At 45.9% G+C, this 20,230-nt stretch overlaps 1 protein-coding gene across 4 annotated transcripts in view; it reads left to right on the top strand.

The window, feature by feature from the left end:
- The window catches only part of ASXL1 (ASXL transcriptional regulator 1), an 81,939-nt gene extending 64,548 nt beyond the window's left edge, over positions 1-17,391 (top strand). For 2 of the 4 annotated variants that reach the window (XM_030826787.1, XM_030826788.1), the window contains 9 exons: positions 6,265-6,385; positions 6,463-6,560; positions 7,449-7,542; positions 8,011-8,163; positions 9,412-9,575; positions 9,673-9,769; positions 10,965-11,070; positions 11,352-11,985; positions 12,501-17,391. In XM_030826787.1, the coding sequence (XP_030682647.1) occupies positions 6,265-6,385; positions 6,463-6,560; positions 7,449-7,542; positions 8,011-8,163; positions 9,412-9,575; positions 9,673-9,769; positions 10,965-11,070; positions 11,352-11,985; positions 12,501-15,407 (4,374 nt within the window). In that variant the 3' untranslated portion in view covers positions 15,408-17,391. The remainder of the gene's footprint in view (positions 1-6,264; positions 6,386-6,462; positions 6,561-7,448; positions 7,543-8,010; positions 8,164-9,411; positions 9,576-9,672; positions 9,770-10,964; positions 11,071-11,351; positions 11,986-12,500) is intronic. The other 2 variants (XM_030826789.1, XM_030826790.1) reach the window with 2 other exon arrangements.
- The last annotated feature ends 2,839 nt before the right edge of the window (positions 17,392-20,230 follow it).

The raw sequence follows: 20,230 nt of genomic DNA, 5'->3' as shown, positions 1-20,230 counted from the left end.
TGGTTTTATTTATTTATTTATTTATTTATTTATTTATTTATTTTTTTGAGACAGAGTCTCGCTCTGTCACCCAGGCTAGAGTGCAGTGGCGTGATCTCGGCTCACTGCAAGCTCCGCCTCCCAGGTTCATGCCATTCTCCTGCCTCAGCCTCCCGAGTAGCTGGGACTACAGGCTCCTGCCACCATGCCCGGCTAATTTTTTTTTTTTTTTGTATTTTTAGTAGAGGGGGGTTTCACCGTGTTAGCCAGGATGGTCTCGATCTCCTGACCTCGTGATCTGCCCGCCTCAGCCTTCCAAAGTGCTGGGATTACAGGTGTGAGCCACCGCGCCCGCCGAGAGGGTTGGTTTCAAATGGGGGTTGATTAGGAAGGGGCACAAGGAAACTTTTGGGGGTGTTGGAAATGTTCTATATCTTGATATGCATTTGTTAGAACTCATTAAATGGTACACCTAAGATCTGTGCATATTACTGTGTTTAAATTAAACTTTAATTTAAAAAAAATAGGGGAAGGGTATGAGGAGGTATACATTGATCCAAGGGCATTCTCCTGCATAAGCACAATACAGTTATCACACTTAGAAAATTTAACATTAATGCAACATTGCCATCTAGTATGCAGTTCACGTTCAAATATCCCAGTGTCTTGAAATTTGCTGAGAGTAGATCTTAACTGTCTTCACATTTCCCATCTCACACTCTCCCTCTCATGGTAACTGTGTGTGGTGAAGGATTGGTAAATTTTTTTTTTTTTTTAAGACAGAGTCTTGCACTGTCTCCCAGGCTGGAGTGCAGTGGCGTGATCTCGGTTCACTGCAACCTCTGCCTCCCAGGTTCAAGTGATTCTTGTGCCGCAGCCTCCCGAGTAGCTGGGATTACAAGCGTGTACCACCATGCCCGGCTAATTTTTGTATTTTTAGTAGAGACAGGGTTTCACCATGTTGGCCAGGCTGGTCTCAAACTCCTGACCTTGTGATCCACCCGCCTTGGCCTCCCAAAGTGCTGGGATTACAGGCATGAGCCACCGTGCCCGGCCTATAGAATTTTTTATATGTAGGATTCGGTAAAAGATCACCCATTATTAATTTTTTAAAAAGCTTCATGATGAAAATTATTCTTGTAAAATGTTAAAATCTTGAATCCTAGGGCATGTTTCTGGCACCTGTTATTTTCAGTAACCCATTTCGTTTTTGTCAGACATACAGGGTTAATGTATGAAAAGTCAATTATGTCAAACTTACAGAGTTTATATGGAAAGATTAATGATCTTTTACAAATGCAGAACTGGCTGGATGTGGCTAATTGTAGAATTGGCCTGTAACCTAGCACTTTAGGAGGCTGAGGCGGGAGGATCGCTCGAGTCCAGGGTTTGATTTTTTTTTTTTTTTTTTAATTTTTTGAGACAGTCTCTGTCGCCCTGGTTGAAGTGCAATGGCATGATCTCAGCTCACTGCAACCTCCACCTCCACCTCCCAGGTTCAAGCGTTTCTTGTGCCTCAGCTTCCCAAGTAGCTGGGATTACAGGTGTGTGCCACCATGCCCAGCTAATTTTTTGTGTGTGTATATTTAGTAGAGAGGGAGTTTCATCATGTTGGCCCAGGCTGGTCTCGAACGCCCAACCTCAGGTGGTCCACCCATCTCGGCCTCCCAAAGTGCTGGATTACAGGTGTGAGCCACGATACCCAGCATTTTTATTTATTTATTTATTTATTTATTTATTTATTTATTTATTTGAGATGGAGTTTCACCCTGTTGCCCAGGCTGGAGTGCAATGGCACGATCTTGGCTCACTGCAGCCTGCACGTCCTGGGTTCAAGTGATCCTCTTGCCACAGCTTCCCGAGTAGCTGGGAATACAGGCATGTGCACCACACCCAACTAATTTTTGTATTTAAGTAGAGTCGGGGTTTCATTACGTTGGTCAGGCTGGTCTCAAACTCCTGACCTCAAGTGATCTGCCTGCCTCAGCCTTCCAAAATGCTGGAATTACAGGCTTGAGCCACTGCACCCGGCCAAGCCCAGGACTTTGAGACCAGCCTGGGCAACAGACCAAGACCCTGTCTGTACAATAAAAATTATGCAGTATTAGAATAGTAAATCTTACTCTTAAAAGTTTTGTTTTCCTCATTGTTTTTTTACTGAAAATGCATGGCGTTAGAAACTTCTGGGTAGTTTGAATTGCAGACAAGCAGGCCCTATTCCTGTTTGTTTAACTAATGAGATTTGTAAACAGTACTTGGTTTCCCCAGACTCTAGGACCTAGAGGAAGGAAATTTTGATTTAGCTCTTGGTAAAGCATTTAGCACCTAATTTTTCTTTTTCATTGTTATTTTCTTGATCACAGAAAACAATACATGTTAATAGTAGAAAATACCCACAATTGAAAAGAATATAAAGCACTTAATAAAACTCTACCACCTAGGCTAGGTACGGTGGCTCACACCTGTAATCCCAGCACTTTGAGAGGCCGAGGTGGTGGATCACCTGAGGTCGGGAGTTCAAGACCATCCTGGCCAACATGGTGAAACCCCGTATCTACTACAACTACAAAAATTAGCTGGGCGTGGTGGCAGCCGCCTGTAATCCCAGCTGCTCAGGAGGCTGAGGCAGGAAAATCGCTTGAAGCCAGGAGGCGGAGGTTGCAGTGAGCCGAGATCATGCCGCTGCACTCCATCCTGGGTGACAGAGTGAGACTCTGTCTCAAAAAACAAACAAAAAAACTGCCACCTAGAGATGGTGGTGGCCAACAGCTTAGCAAGAATTTCTCTTGCATTTTTCTATGCAAACACATTCAAATTTTCATTTTTTAAAAATGATAGAATCATACTGTATGAATTTAACTGCCTAATTAGCTTGTTGTATCATCGTTTCTCTTGTCATTAAATGCTCCACAGCTTTCTTTTAAATGGTCATCTGTGGTAGTGTTCCTTGAAGGAAATACCTTAAATTTTTTTGTTTTTAAACTTCTATAATTGTGGGAATGTAATACAGTGAATGCCTAGGACACAAATGTTCAGCTTAATGAATTATTATAAAGTGAACATCCTGTAACTGCCACTTAGATCACGACATCGTATATGGCCAGCAGACAGGAGCACCTCCCCTACCCCCTACTGCTGCTTCCCAGTCACAGCCCCATTCTTCCCACTGAAGGTAACTTCTGTCCTGACTTTATGAAAGTTATTTTCTTGCTTTCCTTTAGATTACCTACCCGTCTTTGCATTCCTAGTGCTGTACTTTAGTTGAGCTTATTTTGAACTTTTCACAAATGGAATCATCAGCTATGCATTATTTTGTATCTGGCTTTCATTCACTATTTTGTTTTTAATATTCATCTATGTCGTTAGTAGCTGTAGTTCATTCATTTTTTGTTGCTGTATAATCATTTGTTGAATGTACTACAATTTGATTCTGCCTTTGACAGCCACTTTGATTGTTTATAATCCAGATTGCAAATGCTGCATCATGAACGTGTGGGTTGTGATTTGTGTGGATGTGCATGTACTTCTCTAGGGAATCCAAGCCTAGGAGGGACGTTGCTGGGTCAGAGGATGTTTGTGTCTTCAGCTGTACCAGATAAGGCCAAATTGTATTCTCGAATGCTTGGATCCATTTTCAGCGTACTTGTTCTACTCCTAACACTACTTGATATTGTCAAACTTTAATTTTAGCCATTCTGATGGATGTGGTAGTATCTCATTGTGGTTTTAATTTGCATTATTTTGCATTTTCTTTATTGTTAGATTAAATACCCTTTTGTATGTTTTGGCTACTTCAGTATCCTCTTGTGCAGTGCCTAATTCACTTCTTTTATTTTTCTTCTGAGTTGCCTTTTGCCCATTGATTTATGTTTGTTCCCCCACTCCCCCCACCCCTGAGAAGGAGTCTGGCTCTGTCACCCAGGCTGGAGGACAGTGGTGTAATCTTGGCTCACTAACCTCTGCCTCCTTCGTTCAAGTGATTCTCCTGCCTCAGCCTCCCAAATAGCTGGGACTACAGGTGTGCGCCCCCACGCCCGGCTAATTTTTGTATTTTTAGTAGAGACAGGGTTTCACCATGTTGACTAGGCTGGTCTTGAACTCCTGACCTCAAGTGATCCATCCGCCCCAGCCTCCCAAAGTGCTGGGATTACAGGTGCAAGCCACCATGCCCGGCCTGATTTATGTAGTCTAAATAGAAGTTCTTTATTGGTTATGTAAGTTGCAAGTACCTTTTTCAGCTCTGTAGGTAATAATGTTTTTTGATGAATAGGAGGTAATTTTAATGTAGTTTAATTGATTTGTTTTCTCCTTTGTAAGAATTAATATTTTTCATGTCTTGTGTAAATCTTGTATTGGGATAAAAGATACATACATATTTTTTAGGTTTTGGCTAATAGTTTTCCGTTGGCAGCATGTGAACATTTTTATGCCATTTTTACTTTCATCAGGAGTGTTTGTATGATTTTCTTATACTCTTGTCAGAACTGGAGATTTGGGGTCAACTTTGCCAGTGTAATAGACTTTCTTAATTCATTAAGGAGTATTTTATCTTAGTTTGCCCATGAGAGAAGAGAGATTAAATTTGTTGTATTATACCAAGAACATGGCAGTCAATAAGCATAACTAAAAATATTATTTAGCTTTTGATTCTGAAGACCATGTATGGCCAGTAAGGAAAAGAGGTAAAGATCTAGAAAACTGTTTTTTTTCTTTCTTTCTTTTTTTTTTTTTTTTTTTTGAGACGGAGTCTTGCTCTGTCACCAGGCTGGAGTGCAGTGGCGTAATCTCAGCTCACTGTATCTTCCACCTCCCGGGTTCAAGCGATTCCCCTGCCTTAGTCTCCCGAGTAGCTGGGACTACAGGCACGTGCCACCACACCTGGCTAATTTTTTGTATTTTAGTAGAAATGGGGTTTCACCACGTTGGCCAGGATGGTCTCAATCTCCTGACCTCGTGATCCACCTGCTTCAGCCTCCAAAAGTGCTGCGATTACAGGTGTGAGCCACTGCACCTGGCCTGTTTTTTATTAATTTAAGATACATGATTTTGGCTAAAACTAATGAAAATAAATTGATGAAACTTCAATGTAGTGGATCAAGAGACTCATGAAATTGATGAGTTAGATTGTTGTGGGCACCTGTTTTAAATTCGTGGTGCCTGTTTAGCAGAATCATGACTTTATCAACTCTTTTTCACATACTTTTATTCAAAGAAGACATTCTCCTCCTCTGCCCCAACTTATCTTCTTCCTGTCTCCAACTACCAGTATTCTCATCCACACTCTTTGTAGTTTTGAGGTGTGAGATAACTCCTAAGTTCTTCTTAGGAGTGGGTTGAGTTTAATTCTGAGTCTACATATAGTGAGTCTATTGGAAGAAGCTTTTCTTAGGAGGTGAAATTTGGGATGGAGTTCTCCTCTACACTCTAGCTCTGTGGCCACAATCTTTGGTTTAGATCTTTGGCATTTTTTGTTGGACATCTGTCATAGTGTCTACCTCTTCTTCCTGCCTCTAGGCTTCCCGTGATTGCCAGATGAAATTCCAAAAACTCAAATCATTCCTGTAGTTAATATCCTTCAGTGACTCCGGAACAATCAAATTCTTGATCCCTCCACATGGGTCTTACCATCTGCCCTCGTGCCCTCTCTAGCATCCTGCATATTGAGTTCCCCACAGCCCTAGTTTCCCTGAGTTTGGAATATTCTTTCACATTTGCTCATCCCACTATCTAGAACTTCCTACAATCTCTCTGCTGCCAACCTGTCTGTCTAGTTGCTAATTTATTTTAAAACCCAGCTTAAGCAACACATCCCTTTGGATGTGTTACTTCCCTGATCGTTACTCACCTCCATGCTGTCTTGCGTTCAACTCATTGAAGTTAGGTGCCCCCTCTTCTGGGCTGCCACAGCTCTCCGTGTTCACCTATGTACTGTACTTTGTATTGTAATCAGTTTAATTGACCTCCCTACTTATTTGAGCTCCTTGAGAGCAGGGCCCTGATTCCTGCTCCTTAGCCCTCCACCCTCCCCAGAACTAACATGGTATATAGCTTATAGGAGGCTCCCTATAAATGTTTACTGAATGTTTGAATGCAAAAGTGTACCTAACTTTCTTAATGATATATTTATGAAAAGAACTTGCTGAGAAAAAGGTCAGTTAGAAAGGGTTAGGAACTTGTCAGTATTCTAAATCCCTCTTTTTCAAAAGCATACACATTTAGGAATGACTGCCTTGCTTTAAGAATTTGTAGGGTTTTGTTCACCTGAGTTGTACCTTGCTATCACAGAAGGATGCCCTGCAGTGGTCTCGCCATCCGGCTACAGTGGAGGGAGAGGAGCCAGAGGACACGGCTGATGTGGAGAGCTGTGGGTCTAATGAAGCCAGCACTGTGAGTGGTGAGAACGATGGTAAGGACCCTTTACCAGATGGGTGAGGGAGCCACAGCAGGCACTAGGGACTAATCTTTATTTTTCCTCTCTTCCAGTATCTCTTGATGAAACATCTTCGAACGCATCCTGTTCTACAGAATCTCAGAGTCGACCTCTTTCCAATCCCAGGGACAGCTACAGAGCTTCCTCACAGGTAAGGAAGAGGTAGAGCCTAGCCCGGGAGGATGAATGATGACAGGTATAAGGCAAGATCCTTCCTTCTCCTGTAGTGAGCTGTGAACGTGTTCAGAGAGTGAAGAATAGAAGTCTGGTCTCCAGCTGTTAGTAGCATTTAACAGGGGGCCGTAGGAAAAGTGAACAGTAGGTTTGAGCAGAGTAAGTTTTTTCTTTTTCTTTACCTTGGCTGAGTGATTTTGTTCATTCTTTTTTTTTTTTTTTTTTTGAGATGGAGTTGTGCCTGTCGCTCAGGCTGGATTGCAGTGGCATGATGTCTGCTTACTGCAACCTCTACCTCTGGGGTTCAAGCAATTCTCCTGCCTCAGCCTCCCGAGTAGCTGGGATTACAGGCACATACCACCGTGCCTGGCTAATATTTGTATTTTTAGTAGAGATGGGGTTTTGCCATGTCAGCCAGGCTAGTCTCGAATTCCTGACCTCAAGTGATCTGTCTGCCTCGGCCTCCCAAAGTGCTGGGATTACAGGCATGAGTCACCATGCCCAGCCTGATTCTGTTCATTCTTGTAATATACACGTGAACATTCAGGGAGAAGTGTGGTTAGTGCAGAGTAGAGAGATCAGGAGATTGGGAGTGAGCAGTTTGAATGATAACCCTGCACTTACTAGCCTTGAGACTTTGGGAAAATTCCTTACCTGTAAAATGGGGATAACAGTACATTTTTGTAGCTTGGAATGATGCTTGGCACAGTGACCAGCACGTAGCTCAGTAACATTAATCAGTGCTCTTGTCAGCATTATTTGACAGATCTGGTTGAAGAGAGTGAGTAGAGATAGTGTCGCCAGGGAATGCTTTTGTGGCTCTGCAGTTGACTTGGGCTCTCTTTTGTTCTCTCTGGGAACGAAGGCGAACAAACAAAAGAAAAAGACTGGGGTGATGCTGCCTCGAGTTGTCCTGACTCCTCTGAAGGTAAACGGGGCCCACGTGGAATCTGCATCAGGTATGTGTAAACTCATGGTTGTGATTCTTTTTCCTCAGGTCCTGGGGACCTGGCCTCCCTCTGTCAGCAGTTTCTGACCTAATAGTGTGATACCAGGAGAGCTGTCGGGCCACAGGCAAGAGCCCTGCCAGTGGATGAGGCCTGCCATAGGTTCTAGTGCTGGGCTCTGCTGTGTGCCTTCCTCTTTGTCTGCCAGGGCAGTCGTGAGGATCCAACAGAGGATTTGATTGTGCCAGTGCTTTGTAAAAGGTGTAGTGCTATACAAATAAAGATGGCGGTTTGGCACCTGTAAGGTGATATTTTAAAGCCAGACCATGAAGTGGTGGTTTCTCTCAGCCTAAGGCTGGGAGATGGAAGCATCCCAGTATTGCTGGCAGCATCTCAGGGAGAGTTGGGAGAAGTGACCTTGTCTGAGAGCCATGGGCGCGGCTTGTGATACTTTTGACCAGTGGAATGCTGTGCCTTCAGGGTTCTCGGGCTGCCACGCTGATGGCGAGAGCGGCAGCCCGTCCAGCAGCAGCAGCGGCTCTCTGGCCCTGGGCAGCGCTGCTATTCATGGCCAGGCCGAGGTCACCCAGGACCCTGCCCCGCTCCTGAGAGGCTTCCGGAAGCCAGCCACAGGTGAGTGGCTTGGCACTTATTTCTCTGCCTGTAAAGGGGGCCCCTGCAGGCCTAGTGAGAAGATGATGTCTTCTATTCCAATTCCTTTACCAGTTTATTTTTACTTCTTGGGTGGCCCTCTATTTTTTGTTTATTTTTACTTTGTAATTTGGTTATTTCATTTGTAGCTCTCTGCTAGACTGTGAGAAGTCCTTTCAGGCAGAGATGATGCCACAATTGTTTCTTATATGTCCCTGTGGGCCTAGTCTGTGCCTGCCTTGTACTGCGTAGTAAGTGTTTGAGTGAGTGAAAACTGCTTCTGAGCTTCTCAGTGAAGAATTCCAACACCCCATTTCTCTCTTCGGTAGCATCTTGCCACATTTGTTCCCAACATCTGTAGTCTGTATCAGACACTCCCTTTTTTACAACCTAGTCAGTATGTCGAGTGGAAGCATGTGTTGAATTTTGGGTATGCAAACAAATTCAGTAGTGCTATTATCTATACCTCCCACCCCTCACCCCACCCCACCCCCATTAGAGTTATTTGCAATATTAGTATGCTCTTTGCTATTTCAGGATTTAATTCTTAATGACCCACATGCTGGTTTTTTTTGTAGATGAAACCATTAAGAAGACAAGCTTTTGCTTCTGAGAATTAGAGTAAACCTTTGCCCATGTGAGAACTAGGTTTGCTGTCTTGCTGCTTTTCCAGCTCATCAGCAGTGCTCAATCTAAGGTCTCACAGGTCTCTAGTCCTAGTGAGTTTTTCAGATAAAAGTAGCATTTGCTGAGGCTTCTGTGAGAGGTATTAGCATCTCAGTTGGCTTTGAACAGTCCTTAGTACATTTCTGCATGGAGATCATCCCTCTCCAGCCCATTCACAGAAGGCTTCTGCAGATTTTTCTATAGTATACTAACTAGATTTACTTTTAGACAATTTCCATGATTTCTCCAGTTGAGCTTTGTGGAGCCTGTTCTCCAGCTTTGGAGGGAAGCTCAGAACCTGCTCCTTGCCTGATTTTCTGCGGGAAGTGTCCTTTTCAGGCTGTGACACAGCACGGTACAGAGTTTTGTGTGAGGGGATGCAATCCCAAAACCTGGAAAGAATATACAGGTTAGGATGGACTGGACAATTGAGCAGATTGTGTGCAGATAACTTCTGGGTAGCTTGGGTGCTGTCACCAAAGTTTTCCCATCAGTAGGTATTTGCTTTTTTCTTTTAAAAAGCTGAAATCCATACCTTGCTTCTTCTTGCTTCAAAAATCATAGGTCAAATGAAGCGCAACAGAGGGGAAGAAATAGATTTTGAGACACCTGGGTCCATTCTTGTCAACACCAACCTCCGTGCCCTGATCAACTCTCGGACCTTCCATGCCTTACCATCACACTTCCAGCAGCAGCTCCTCTTCCTCCTGCCTGAAGTAGACAGACAGGTGCACATGGGCAGCCTCCCCTTTGCCTCTCTCTGGGTGGGCTTCTGTTCTCTTTTAAGTTTATTTATTAGGATTTTTTCCCCCTTGATCCTTCTAGGTGGGGACAGATGGCCTGTTGCGTCTCAGCAGCAGTGCACTAAATAACGAGTTTTTTACCCATGCGGCTCAGAGCTGGCGGGAGCGCCTGGCTGATGGTATGTAGACTTGATCATCTCGGACGGCTTGTGATGCACCTGTCATGTGGTGTTGCATGTCTCCTGGTATTTAAAACCCAAGCTCGCTCTTCTCAAAGGGTTATTTAGTATAAGACAGGCTTTCCTCATTACTAATAAATGTGGTGGGTATTAATATGCCACACAGCTCTGAAGAAATAACGGGGTGTTTAGATTTAGACTTTCACTATATTGTATGTATATACCCATTCATCATCTCCTTTTTATCATTAAAACTATAAACACCTATTCCAGTAATCATGGCATCGTCTGGAAGGGTGGAGGAAAGTACACTGTGGAGTTGACAAGCTCCACCATGCTCTGTCTTTTTAGGCATTGTCACTTGGAGTGATTGTTAGCGTCTATTAATTTAATTTTGTGGGGAAAGTGTTGAGAGGGCTCTAAGAATGCCCCTAGGTTTGATGATTTGCTAGCAGGACTCAGCATATAGTTATATGTACAGGGCTGCGGTTTATTACAGCAGAAGAATACAAAGTAAAATCAGCAGATGGAGAGGCACATGGGGTGAGGTCCAGGGGAAACCATGTGTTGGCTTCCAAGGTCCTCTCTCAGTGGTGTCACACAGGACACATTTAATTCCCCAGTAACAAGTTATGACAACATGTATGAAATGTCTACTAGGGAAACCTGTTAAAGACTTGGTGCCCAGGGTTTTTATCAAGGGCTGATCATGTAGGAAGCCACTGCTTGGCACATACCCAGATTCCAGATTCCCAAAAGGAAGGCAGGTGTTCAGCATAAGCCATATTGTTTGCATAAACAATTGAGGCACAGTGAACAACTCATATCAGTTAGGGTGGTTGGGAACCCTCCTGAAATCTAAGTTCCCAGATGTCAGCCAAGGGCTGTTCTTTTAAGTAGGCCTTTCTAAGAGTAAACAATCAGGCCTACCTACTATGTTAACTTTTTATCTACACAGGAAATAAGAATGGTTCTTTTGTTGTTTTGCTTTTTCGATCAAGGAGTTGCTTGGTCTCACTTTAAGGAAGAGTGAATTTCCCTTATAGTAGACGTGTTAGCTCTGTCCCTATAAGAGCATGATGTGAGAGAGCCTTTAGAAGAGACGGGTTGTTTTAAAACTGGGAGATTCAGCTGTCCATAAGACAGACATTACTATCCCGAATGCACTTACTAGAAGAGGTTTATTTCTCCCTAGGCGAATTTACTCATGAGATGCAAGTCAGGATACGACAGGAAATGGAGAAGGAAAAGAAGGTGGAACAATGGAAAGAAAAGTTCTTTGAAGACTACTATGGACAGAAGTAAGGCAGTTGGAGCTATGAGTCCTGGTCTGGGGTTTTGAGGGGATAGAGGTAGATGGTCTCAAAATAGTGTATACTTATGTGTTGGACAAGAATGTGGAGATTTATCTTAATGCCATTCATAGTGAAGCTAACAGAAGTTTTTCTATGGTTAGACTGTGCACCACGCAGATTTATTTTGTTCTGAGATATCTTGTGTTTCTGGGTCCATATTATTCATAGAAATAAAACAGACATGTCCACTCTGGCTTGAAACTGATGGCTGTGATTTTGATTTGCAGGCTGGGTTTGACCAAAGAAGAGTCATTGCAGCAGAACGTGGGCCAGGAGGAGGCTGAAATCAAAAGTGGCTTGTGTGTCCCAGGAGAATCAGTGCGTACACAGCGTGGTCCAGCCACCCGACAGCGAGATGGGCATTTTAAGAAACGCTCTCGGCCAGATCTCCGAACCAGAGCCAGAAGGAATCTATACAAAAAACAGGAGCCAGAACAAGCAGGGGTTGCTAAGGATGCAAAATCTGTGGCCTCAGATGTTCCCCTCTACAAGGATGGGGAGGCTAAGACTGACCCAGCAGGGCTGAGCAGTCCCCATGTGCCAGGCACATCCTCTGCAGCACCTGACCTGGAGGGTCCCAAATTCCCAGTTGAGTCTGTGGCTTCTCGGATCCAGGCTGAGCCAGACAACTTGGCACGTGCCTCTGCATCTCCAGACAGAATTCCTAGCCTGCCTCAGGAAACTGTGGATCAGGAACCCAAGGATCAGAAGAGGAAATCCTTTGAGCAGGCGGCCTCTGCATCCTTTCCCGAAAAGAAGCCCCGGCTTGAAGATCGTCAGTCCTTTCGTAACACAATTGAAAGTGTTCACACCGAAAAGCCACAGCCCACTAAAGAGGAGCCCAAAGTCCCGCCCATCCGGGTAGGAGACTGTTTGATTCCTGGCTGCCCTGGAGCCAGGTTTTCTTTGAGAGTCATGAGATTATAGAGCCCTTAACTCTGGGGCCCTGAAGTTAATTATGTGGGAATGTAGAGCTTTTTATGAGAGGTTTGCTTGAGACAGCCTTCAAGTTTAGTGAGATAGGTTCTTTTCTTCCTCACTTTTTTGTTCACTCTGTTGAAGTTATCTTGAGAGGTCAAAATCCTTTGGGGTTTTAAAATCTTTTTAAGATAGTGTTAGATTCTTTGCTGTAGTGACTCACAGAGTCCCACCAGAAATTAAATTTAGAAGTGTGGCATATAACAGCCCTTGAGCAGAATCTTCTCTGAATGGTGTGTTATGGCAGCCATTTTACTATGATGATTTCATTGTTTTAAGGAAATTATTTGATTCTGTATGTCATGACCCTTAAGCTACTAGAATCCTAGTTTTGCTTTACAGTCCCTAGGTCAGATCACCCAGTCAGTTAAAACTATTTTCTAATTCTTTTTTTGCAGATTCAACTTTCACGTATCAAACCACCCTGGGTGGTTAAAGGTCAGCCCACTTACCAGATATGCCCCCGGATCATCCCCACCACGGAGTCCTCCTGCCGGGGTTGGACTGGCGCCAGGACCCTCGCAGACATTAAAGCCCGTGCTCTGCAGGTCCGAGGGGCAAGAGGTCACCACTGCCATAGAGAGGCGGCCACCACTGCCATCGGAGGGGGGGGTGGCCCGGGTGGAGGTGGCGGCGGGGCCACCGATGAGGGAGGTGGCAGAGGCGGCAGCAGTGGTGATGGTGGTGAGGCCTGTGGCCACCCTGAGCCCAGGGGAGGCCCGAGCACCCATGGAAAGTGTACGTCAGATCTACAGCGAACACAACTACTGCCGCCTTATCCTCTAAATGGGGAGCATACCCAGGCCGGAACTGCCATGTCCAGAGCTAGGAGAGAGGACCTGCCTTCTCTGAGAAAGGAGGAAAGCTGCCTACTACAGAGGGCTACAGTTGGACTCACAGATGGGCTAGGAGATGCCTCCCAACTCCCCATTGCTCCCACTGGGGACCAGCCATGCCAGGCCTTGCCCCCACTGTCCTCCCAAACCTCAGTAGCTGAGAGATTAGTGGAGCAGCCTCAGTTGCATCCGGATGTTAGAACTGAATGTGAGTCTGGCACCACTTCCTGGGAAAGTGATGATGAGGAGCGAGGACCCACCGTTCTCGCAGACAATGGTCTTATTCCGTCTCTAGTGGGAGATGATACATTAGAGAAAGGAACTGGCCAAGCTCTTGACAGTCATCCCACTATGAAGGATCCTGTAAATGTGACCCCCAGTTCCACACCTGAATCCTCACCGACTGATTGCCTGCAGAACAGACCATTTGATGACGAATTAGGGCTTGGTGGCTCATGCCCTCCTATGAGGGAAAGTGATACTAGACAAGAAAACTTGAAAACCAAGGCTCTCGTTTCTAACAGTTCTGTGCATTGGATACCCATCTCATCAAATGATGAGGTAGTGAAACAGCCTGAACCAGAATCCAGAGAACAGGTACCATCTGTTGAGCCCCAGGTTGGAGAGGAGTGGGAGAAAGCTGCTCCCAACCCTCCTGCATTGCCTGGGGATTTGACAGCCGAGGAGGGTCTAGATCCTCCTGACAGCCTTACTTCACTCTGGACTGTGCCATCTCGAGGAGGCAATGACAGCACTGGCAGTTACTGTCAACAGGTGGACATTGAAAAGCTGAAAATCAACAGAGACTCTGAAGCACTGAGTCCTCACAGTGAGTCCACAGATACAGCCTCTGACTTTGAAGGTCACCTCACGGAGGACAGCAGTGAGGCTGACACTAGTGAAGCTGCAGTGACAAAGGGATCTTCGGTGGACAAGGATGAGAAACCCAGTTGGAACCAATCTGCCTCACTGTCCAAGGTGAATGGTGACCTGTGTCTGGTTACAAGGACAGATGGGATGGTTGCTTCTCAGAGCTGGGTGTCTCGAGTATGTGCAGTCCGCCAAAAGATCCCAGATTCCCTACTGCTGGCCAATACTGAGTACCAGCCAAGAGCCGTGTGCCTGTCCAGGCCTGGGTCCTCAGTGGAGGCCACTAACCCACTTGTGATGCAGTTGCTGCAAGGTAACTTGCCCCTAGAGAAAGTTCTTCCACCAGCCCACAATGACAGCATGTCAGAATCCCCACAAGTACCACTTACAAAAGAGCAGAGCCATGGCTCCCTGCGCATGGGATCTTTACATGGTCTTGGAAAAAACAGTGGCATGGTTGGTGGAAGCAGCCCCAGTTCTTTAAGGGCTTTGAAGGAGCCTCTTCTACCAGATAGCTGTGAAACAGGCACTGGTCTTGCCAGGATTGAGGCCACCCAGGCTCCTGGAGCACCCCAAAAGAATTCCAAGGCAGTCCCAAGTTTTGACTCTCTCCATCCAGTGACAAATCCCATTACATCCTCTAGGAAACTGGAAGGAATGGATTCCAAAGAGCAGTTCTCTTCCTTTAGTTGTGAAGATCAGAAGGAAGTCTGTGCCATGTCACAGGACAGTAATTCAAATGCTGCTCCAGGCAAGAGCCCAGGAGATCTTGCTACCTCGAGAACACCTCGTTTCTCATCTCCAAATGTGATCTCCTTTGGTCCAGAGCAGACAGGTCGGGCCCTGGGTGATCAGAGCAATGTTACAGGCCAAGGGAAGAAGCTTTTTGGCTCTGGGAATGTGGCTGCAACCCTTCAGCGCCCCAGGCCTGCGGACCCGATGTCTCTGCCTGCTGAGATCCCTCCAGTTTTTCCCAGTGGGAAGTTGGGACCAAGCACAAACTCCATGTCTGGTGGGGTACAGACTCCAAGGGAAGACTGGGCTCCAAAGCCACATGCCTCTGTTGGCAGCGTCAAGAATGAGAAGACTTTTGTGGGGGGTCCTCTTAAGGCAAATGCCGAGAACAGGAAAGCTACTGGGCATAGTCCTCTGGAACTGATGGGTCACTTGCAAGGGATGCCCTTTGTCATGGACTTGCCCTTCTGGAAATTACCCCGAGAGCCAGGAAAGGGGCTCAGTGAGCCTCTGGAGCCTTCTTCTCTCCCCTCCCAACTCAGCATCAAGCAGGCATTTTATGGGAAGCTTTCTAAACTCCAACTGAGTTCCACCAGCTTTAATTATTCCTCTAGCTCTCCCACCTTTCCCAAAGGCCTTGCTGGAAGTGTGGTGCAGCTGAGCCACAAAGCAAACTTTGGTGCGAGCCACAGTGCATCCCTTTCCTTGCAAATGTTCACTGACAGCAGCACGGTGGAAAGCATCTCGCTCCAGTGTGCGTGCAGCCTGAAAGCCATGATCATGTGCCAAGGCTGCGGTGCGTTCTGTCACGATGACTGTATTGGACCCTCAAAGCTCTGTGTATTGTGCCTTGTGGTGAGATAATAAATTATGGCCATGGGAAACATTGTATATTTAGTGTGTGTATTTTGATAATGATTGATCTTAAATCTGTATACAGAATATCATTGATACAATACTCTTTTTAGGCAGGAGCACTCTTGCCTTCCCCCAAAATTTATACTGCTAAAGCCCTCTGTCACTTGGCGACCCTTCTGGTCTTGCTGGAGGGGTTTCCTGGGTATAACCCATTGGGCTGCCCAAGGCCAGCCAGCCTGAGCTCTCCTGCAAGACACAGCCTGATGTGGCATGGAGTGGGGTTGTGGGGGGTGGGGGGACTGCCTGACTCCCAGAGGGACTTGAAACTGAAGCAAGAAGGTTGCGTTCTCCACCAAGGGAGTTAACCTACCTGAACTAAGTAGAAATGCCAGTCTTCCACTGCCCCCTCCCTGCCATCTTTTCTTCTGCTACTTTGGGGAGTTGATGGCCAGGAAAGAAGCCAGCACAGGGTTAAAGTAACTCCCGGCATTGCCCACCAGGGGGCTGGTGCACCTGCTGACCTTAGGGTCACAGTTGAGTCATTTGCCAGTTGACGGAGCAAGTTTGACCTTGGTTCTGTTGCTGAAGCAAATTTGGAACTTTTCTGTCTCAGTGTGATCCACTAACCCACAGGATCATTTGGAACCTTGAATAGCTCTGCTTGGACAATGGGGTTGGGGAATAGGGTTGTCTTTCCTATGAAAATGCCATCTGTAGACCTTGTGAGTCAGCCGTCCAGACGTTTGCAGGTGAATTCCTCTGCTTGACATCCTCCCTGTCACTTTGGACCCTATGGGAGTGGGCATCTCCACGCACCTGTGTATGTGAAAGTCATTTTACATTTCAAAGCGGTGTGTGTTTCTTATTTTTATATTTTTAACTCTTTATTCTTGGATGTATAAAGTGAACTTTTTGGCTTCTGTAAGTATGCTCTATGCACCTCTAATGTTTTAACATGTATTTATATGTTGTACACAGTACTGGCTGATTCTGTAAATGGATGTATTGTACAGAGAACGTGAACGTCTCTTCCTAATTTTACATCTTCAGCATCATTGCATTAAAGTGGTGTAATCTCCTTCTCTACACCTGTTGTCAGAGCCACTGAGTGCTGTGCTGCTCAACGTGAGGGTGAAATGATTGACTTGTGACCTGCCAGGTTGCCTGATGCCCTGTCGGGTCACCGGCTGGACCTGCTGCAGCCTGCAGAGCCACAGTCAGCCTGCCCACACGCCACCGAGCAAACGCATCTTGCTTTTCACATCTCTCCTCCTACAGTCTTAATGGCTGCTCGCTGCCATATGTGACAAATCACCACCACCAGTGTTAAGTGCTTCTGGATTCATGGGTGAATTCCCTGGGCAGCCCCCAGGAAGGCCTTCCAGATCTGGCTCCAGGGTTACCACCTGTCACAGCAATACCTGGGACCATGCTCTCCTGGGACTGTGAGGCTCCTTTTGACGTACTTTTGACATCAGGCAGGTTTGGGAAGAAACAAAGCCATGCCTGCTCCTGCCTCTCTCCCAACATGTTTCCAGCAAGTAGATGCCCCTGTGTGTGTTTTTCCCTTGCCTTGTTTCCTGCCTTATATCTTGTATTTCGACTTATTACAGAGTTGAGGGTTCTTGCTTAATTTAGGTCAAGTATCAAATTTGTATGACTTCAAGTCTTATTTTATCTGAAAGGTTTTTTTCTCATTTGATCTGATGTGGCATTTTCGTCATCTGAAGCATGAGTGACAAGTTGGGAATGATGTGGTGATTTAGAATGCAGTATTGGCCAAGTCCAAGTTGTCAACTTAAGCGTCTGTTTACCAAAGACCGGGAACAGGGGCCCAAGCATGTCCAGTCCTCTTCTTCCCTCTGCTGGAACCTTTGGGGACACTCAAGGGTACAGTTTGACACTGATCTGGTCCATGGGGCTGCCCAGAGAAAGCACTGCTTCTGTATGTCTCTTGTGGTATTGGAACAATAAACCCGTACAACCTGCAGTTGTGGTCTCAGTCATCTGTGGCTGCCTTGCTGGTGTGGGAAGGTCAGCTGGAGTGCTGAGCTGGAAGGGAAGGGGTAGACGCCAGCTCTCCTCACCTTGGCTCTGGAGCTACTGTTCTTATACTTGGAGCTCTTCTTTTGGGAGGTTAGTCCAAAAGGGATGACTTGGCAGCTTCACTGGTCTTTAGCTGTTCATGACTTGGCGGACTTCACCACATAGACTGCAGTCAGCAATCTACTGAGAGCAATGAGAATGTTTCCCCTTGGGAGTGCGAGTCACAAACTGTGACATCCCTCTGCAGCAACTCGTCCAAACAGCTTCACTGAGCTTGAGGTTGCCAAGTGGCTTCCTAATGGTTAGGGGTCTTCTGTGGGAGGGTGACTAGCTCTGACCTTGGAAAACCTTAACCACAAGCACCTCTGGTGGCAGAGGAAGGTGCTGGCCCAGAGTGGGGTGTCTGATGCTAGTTGAGTGAGCCTGAGTAGATGACGTGCTTCAGGGATTGACTTCTTGATTGAGAAGTCCTTGGACGTCTCTAGAGTACGTAAATACATTGACTTTGTGCTTATCAGAAATAATTTTATTTGTATATAAATAAGCCAAAAGCGCAAAATGATGGAAGTTTAAACATATATTCATTAATTTTTTCCTGTGAGTTGGAGGAAAAACTTTGTGGTGGGATATCCTTTGGGGAGTTCAAGCTGCCATTTTGTATTGCTGTCGTTTGATCGACATGCAGTTTTGAGAATTGATGGTTCAGAGGCCCTGTGGTGTCTGAGCAACTGCCTGGTGGTGGTGATATGTCCTTGTGTCACAGAATCCGTTTGCCCACTTATGTCTGCAGGAGCTCAGAATGAGCTCAGAACGCATTACGGTCCCAGATCGGGACCTTCCAATGCCTGTTGCCTCTCCTCAGGGAGGCAGAATAGTGTAGTGAGTTCTTAGAGTACAGCCTCTGCGACGTGCCAGCTCTGTGTTCTTGGGCCATGTTGTTCAACCAGGCCCCCAACTCTCATCTGTGAATGGGTATAATAGTTCCTACTTCCTGAGGTTGTGAGTGCCTGCCACCTAGCACATAATGACTATTAGTTCACAGCAGGCCAAGACAATTCTTAGATGAACTTACAGTAGAAATTTATACAGCTACTGCCACCTACTTCACTCTGGCTCCAGAAAGGAGCTGTCAGGATGTAGGCCTTGTGCCCACTGCGCTGAGGGGTGATGCAGGCTGTGAAGTCACTTTGGACCCTGGCTTTTGGTCTCAGGCCACAGACCTGACCAAAGGTTGAGTGTAGTCCTGAGTTTAGACTGAATATTTGGTCAGGAAGGCTTATTTTGCTTATGGTCCAAAGGACAAGGGAAATAATGTTTCAGAATACAAGAAGAATGGTACTGGCCTGGCAAGGTGTCATTTATTTGCTATCCAGCCTGCTGTAAGACTGTGTTAGAGGGGTGTGTGCGTATGTGTACACGCTAAATAGAGCCGCCTGCATCCATCAGGGGTCTTGATGGCCAAAGCATCTGCCTGCCCTGTCTCCCTGAGAGGAGGGGACCCAGGCTGTGTTGCCCTCATGTGTGGGTGGTGTTTGAAGCCATGGAAGGGGCAGGATGTGGAACTTTGGAGATTGCTCCAAAATTGGATAACACCCCCATGCTTCCTCTTGTCTCTGGTCAATTTGAAAGCCTAAAATGAACATCTCTACCGCAAGCCATAGACGAACGCCCTGTGAGAACAACAGTTGTCAGTGCTGTGTTACCTGATATGGGTGAGTCTTAACCTTTTTTTGGGAACTCTCCCCCCATGGAATGCACATACAAAGTTTTTTGGGGTTTTTTTTTTTGCAGACTCTCACTCTCTTCATGCTGGAGTGCAGTGGCGTGATCATAGCTCACTGTAACCTCGAACTCCTGAGCTCCAGTGATCCTTCCACCTCATCCTCCCAAGTAGCTCAGGCTACAGGCACGTGCCACCACACCCAGCTAATATTAAAATTTTTTGTAGAGACTGTTGCCCAGACTAGTGTTGAACTCCTGGCCTCAAGCGATCTTCCCGCCAGCACACCTGGCCTCACAAAGTTTTGCATACTGTGTCAGGATTTACCAGCTCCTTAGGCAGCTGGCGCCCTTTGTTTAAGAACCACTGGCTGAGAATAAACCTAATAAAATCTGTGTTTATACAGAAGATCAATTAAGGGAAGATAGGATTTTGCAAAGATTCTTCTTGCAAAGAAATGTAACTACTAAGCTTCCCTAGTGCATTTTAAGTTGGAAAAATAGCATATGCATGTTTTCCTGTTTTTCATAAAGGGAGGTTTGCCTGTTTTGTCATTGAATACATTTTAGTTCACTCTTCTGAGGGGACATTCCCATTTGATGAAGTCTTTTATCCACTGTTAACAACAGTGGTGTGGAACTCCATTTAAAGAAACTAGACTAGAATAAGGTAGCACTTTTCTGCCCTCAGGCAATTTCTCCTGGGAATCTCAGTGCTCTGGTGGACTGCAGTATTTCCTGTGGAAGGAGGTAAGTGTTTGCGGGGCTGGCCAGCGGGGCTGGCCAGCAGGCCAGCGGGGTCCGTGTTCTGGAGCTGTTATCCCAGGTTGTGGGTTTCTAATAGTCTTAACAGTTTGAGGAGTCTCAGTGGTGATCATTTTAGGCAGGAGAAGGAATTTCCGTGGTATTAACTGAGGATTTGCTGCCCCTCAGCAAAAGGAAAGTGTCAAGGGAGGTGTCAAGGGCCGTCGTCTTCTGTCTCTCAGTGAGTCTCAGCCCCCAAAATCATGCCCTTCTCCATTTTATATATTTGGCTACTGCACAGAATTTCTGTGAGAAAAAGG

Source organism: Nomascus leucogenys, chromosome 13, assembly GCF_006542625.1.
Source record: "Nomascus leucogenys isolate Asia chromosome 13, Asia_NLE_v1, whole genome shotgun sequence".
In the NCBI taxonomy this organism is placed as follows: domain Eukaryota; kingdom Metazoa; phylum Chordata; class Mammalia; order Primates; family Hylobatidae; genus Nomascus; species Nomascus leucogenys.
This window is presented reverse-complemented; position numbering and strand designations above follow the sequence as displayed.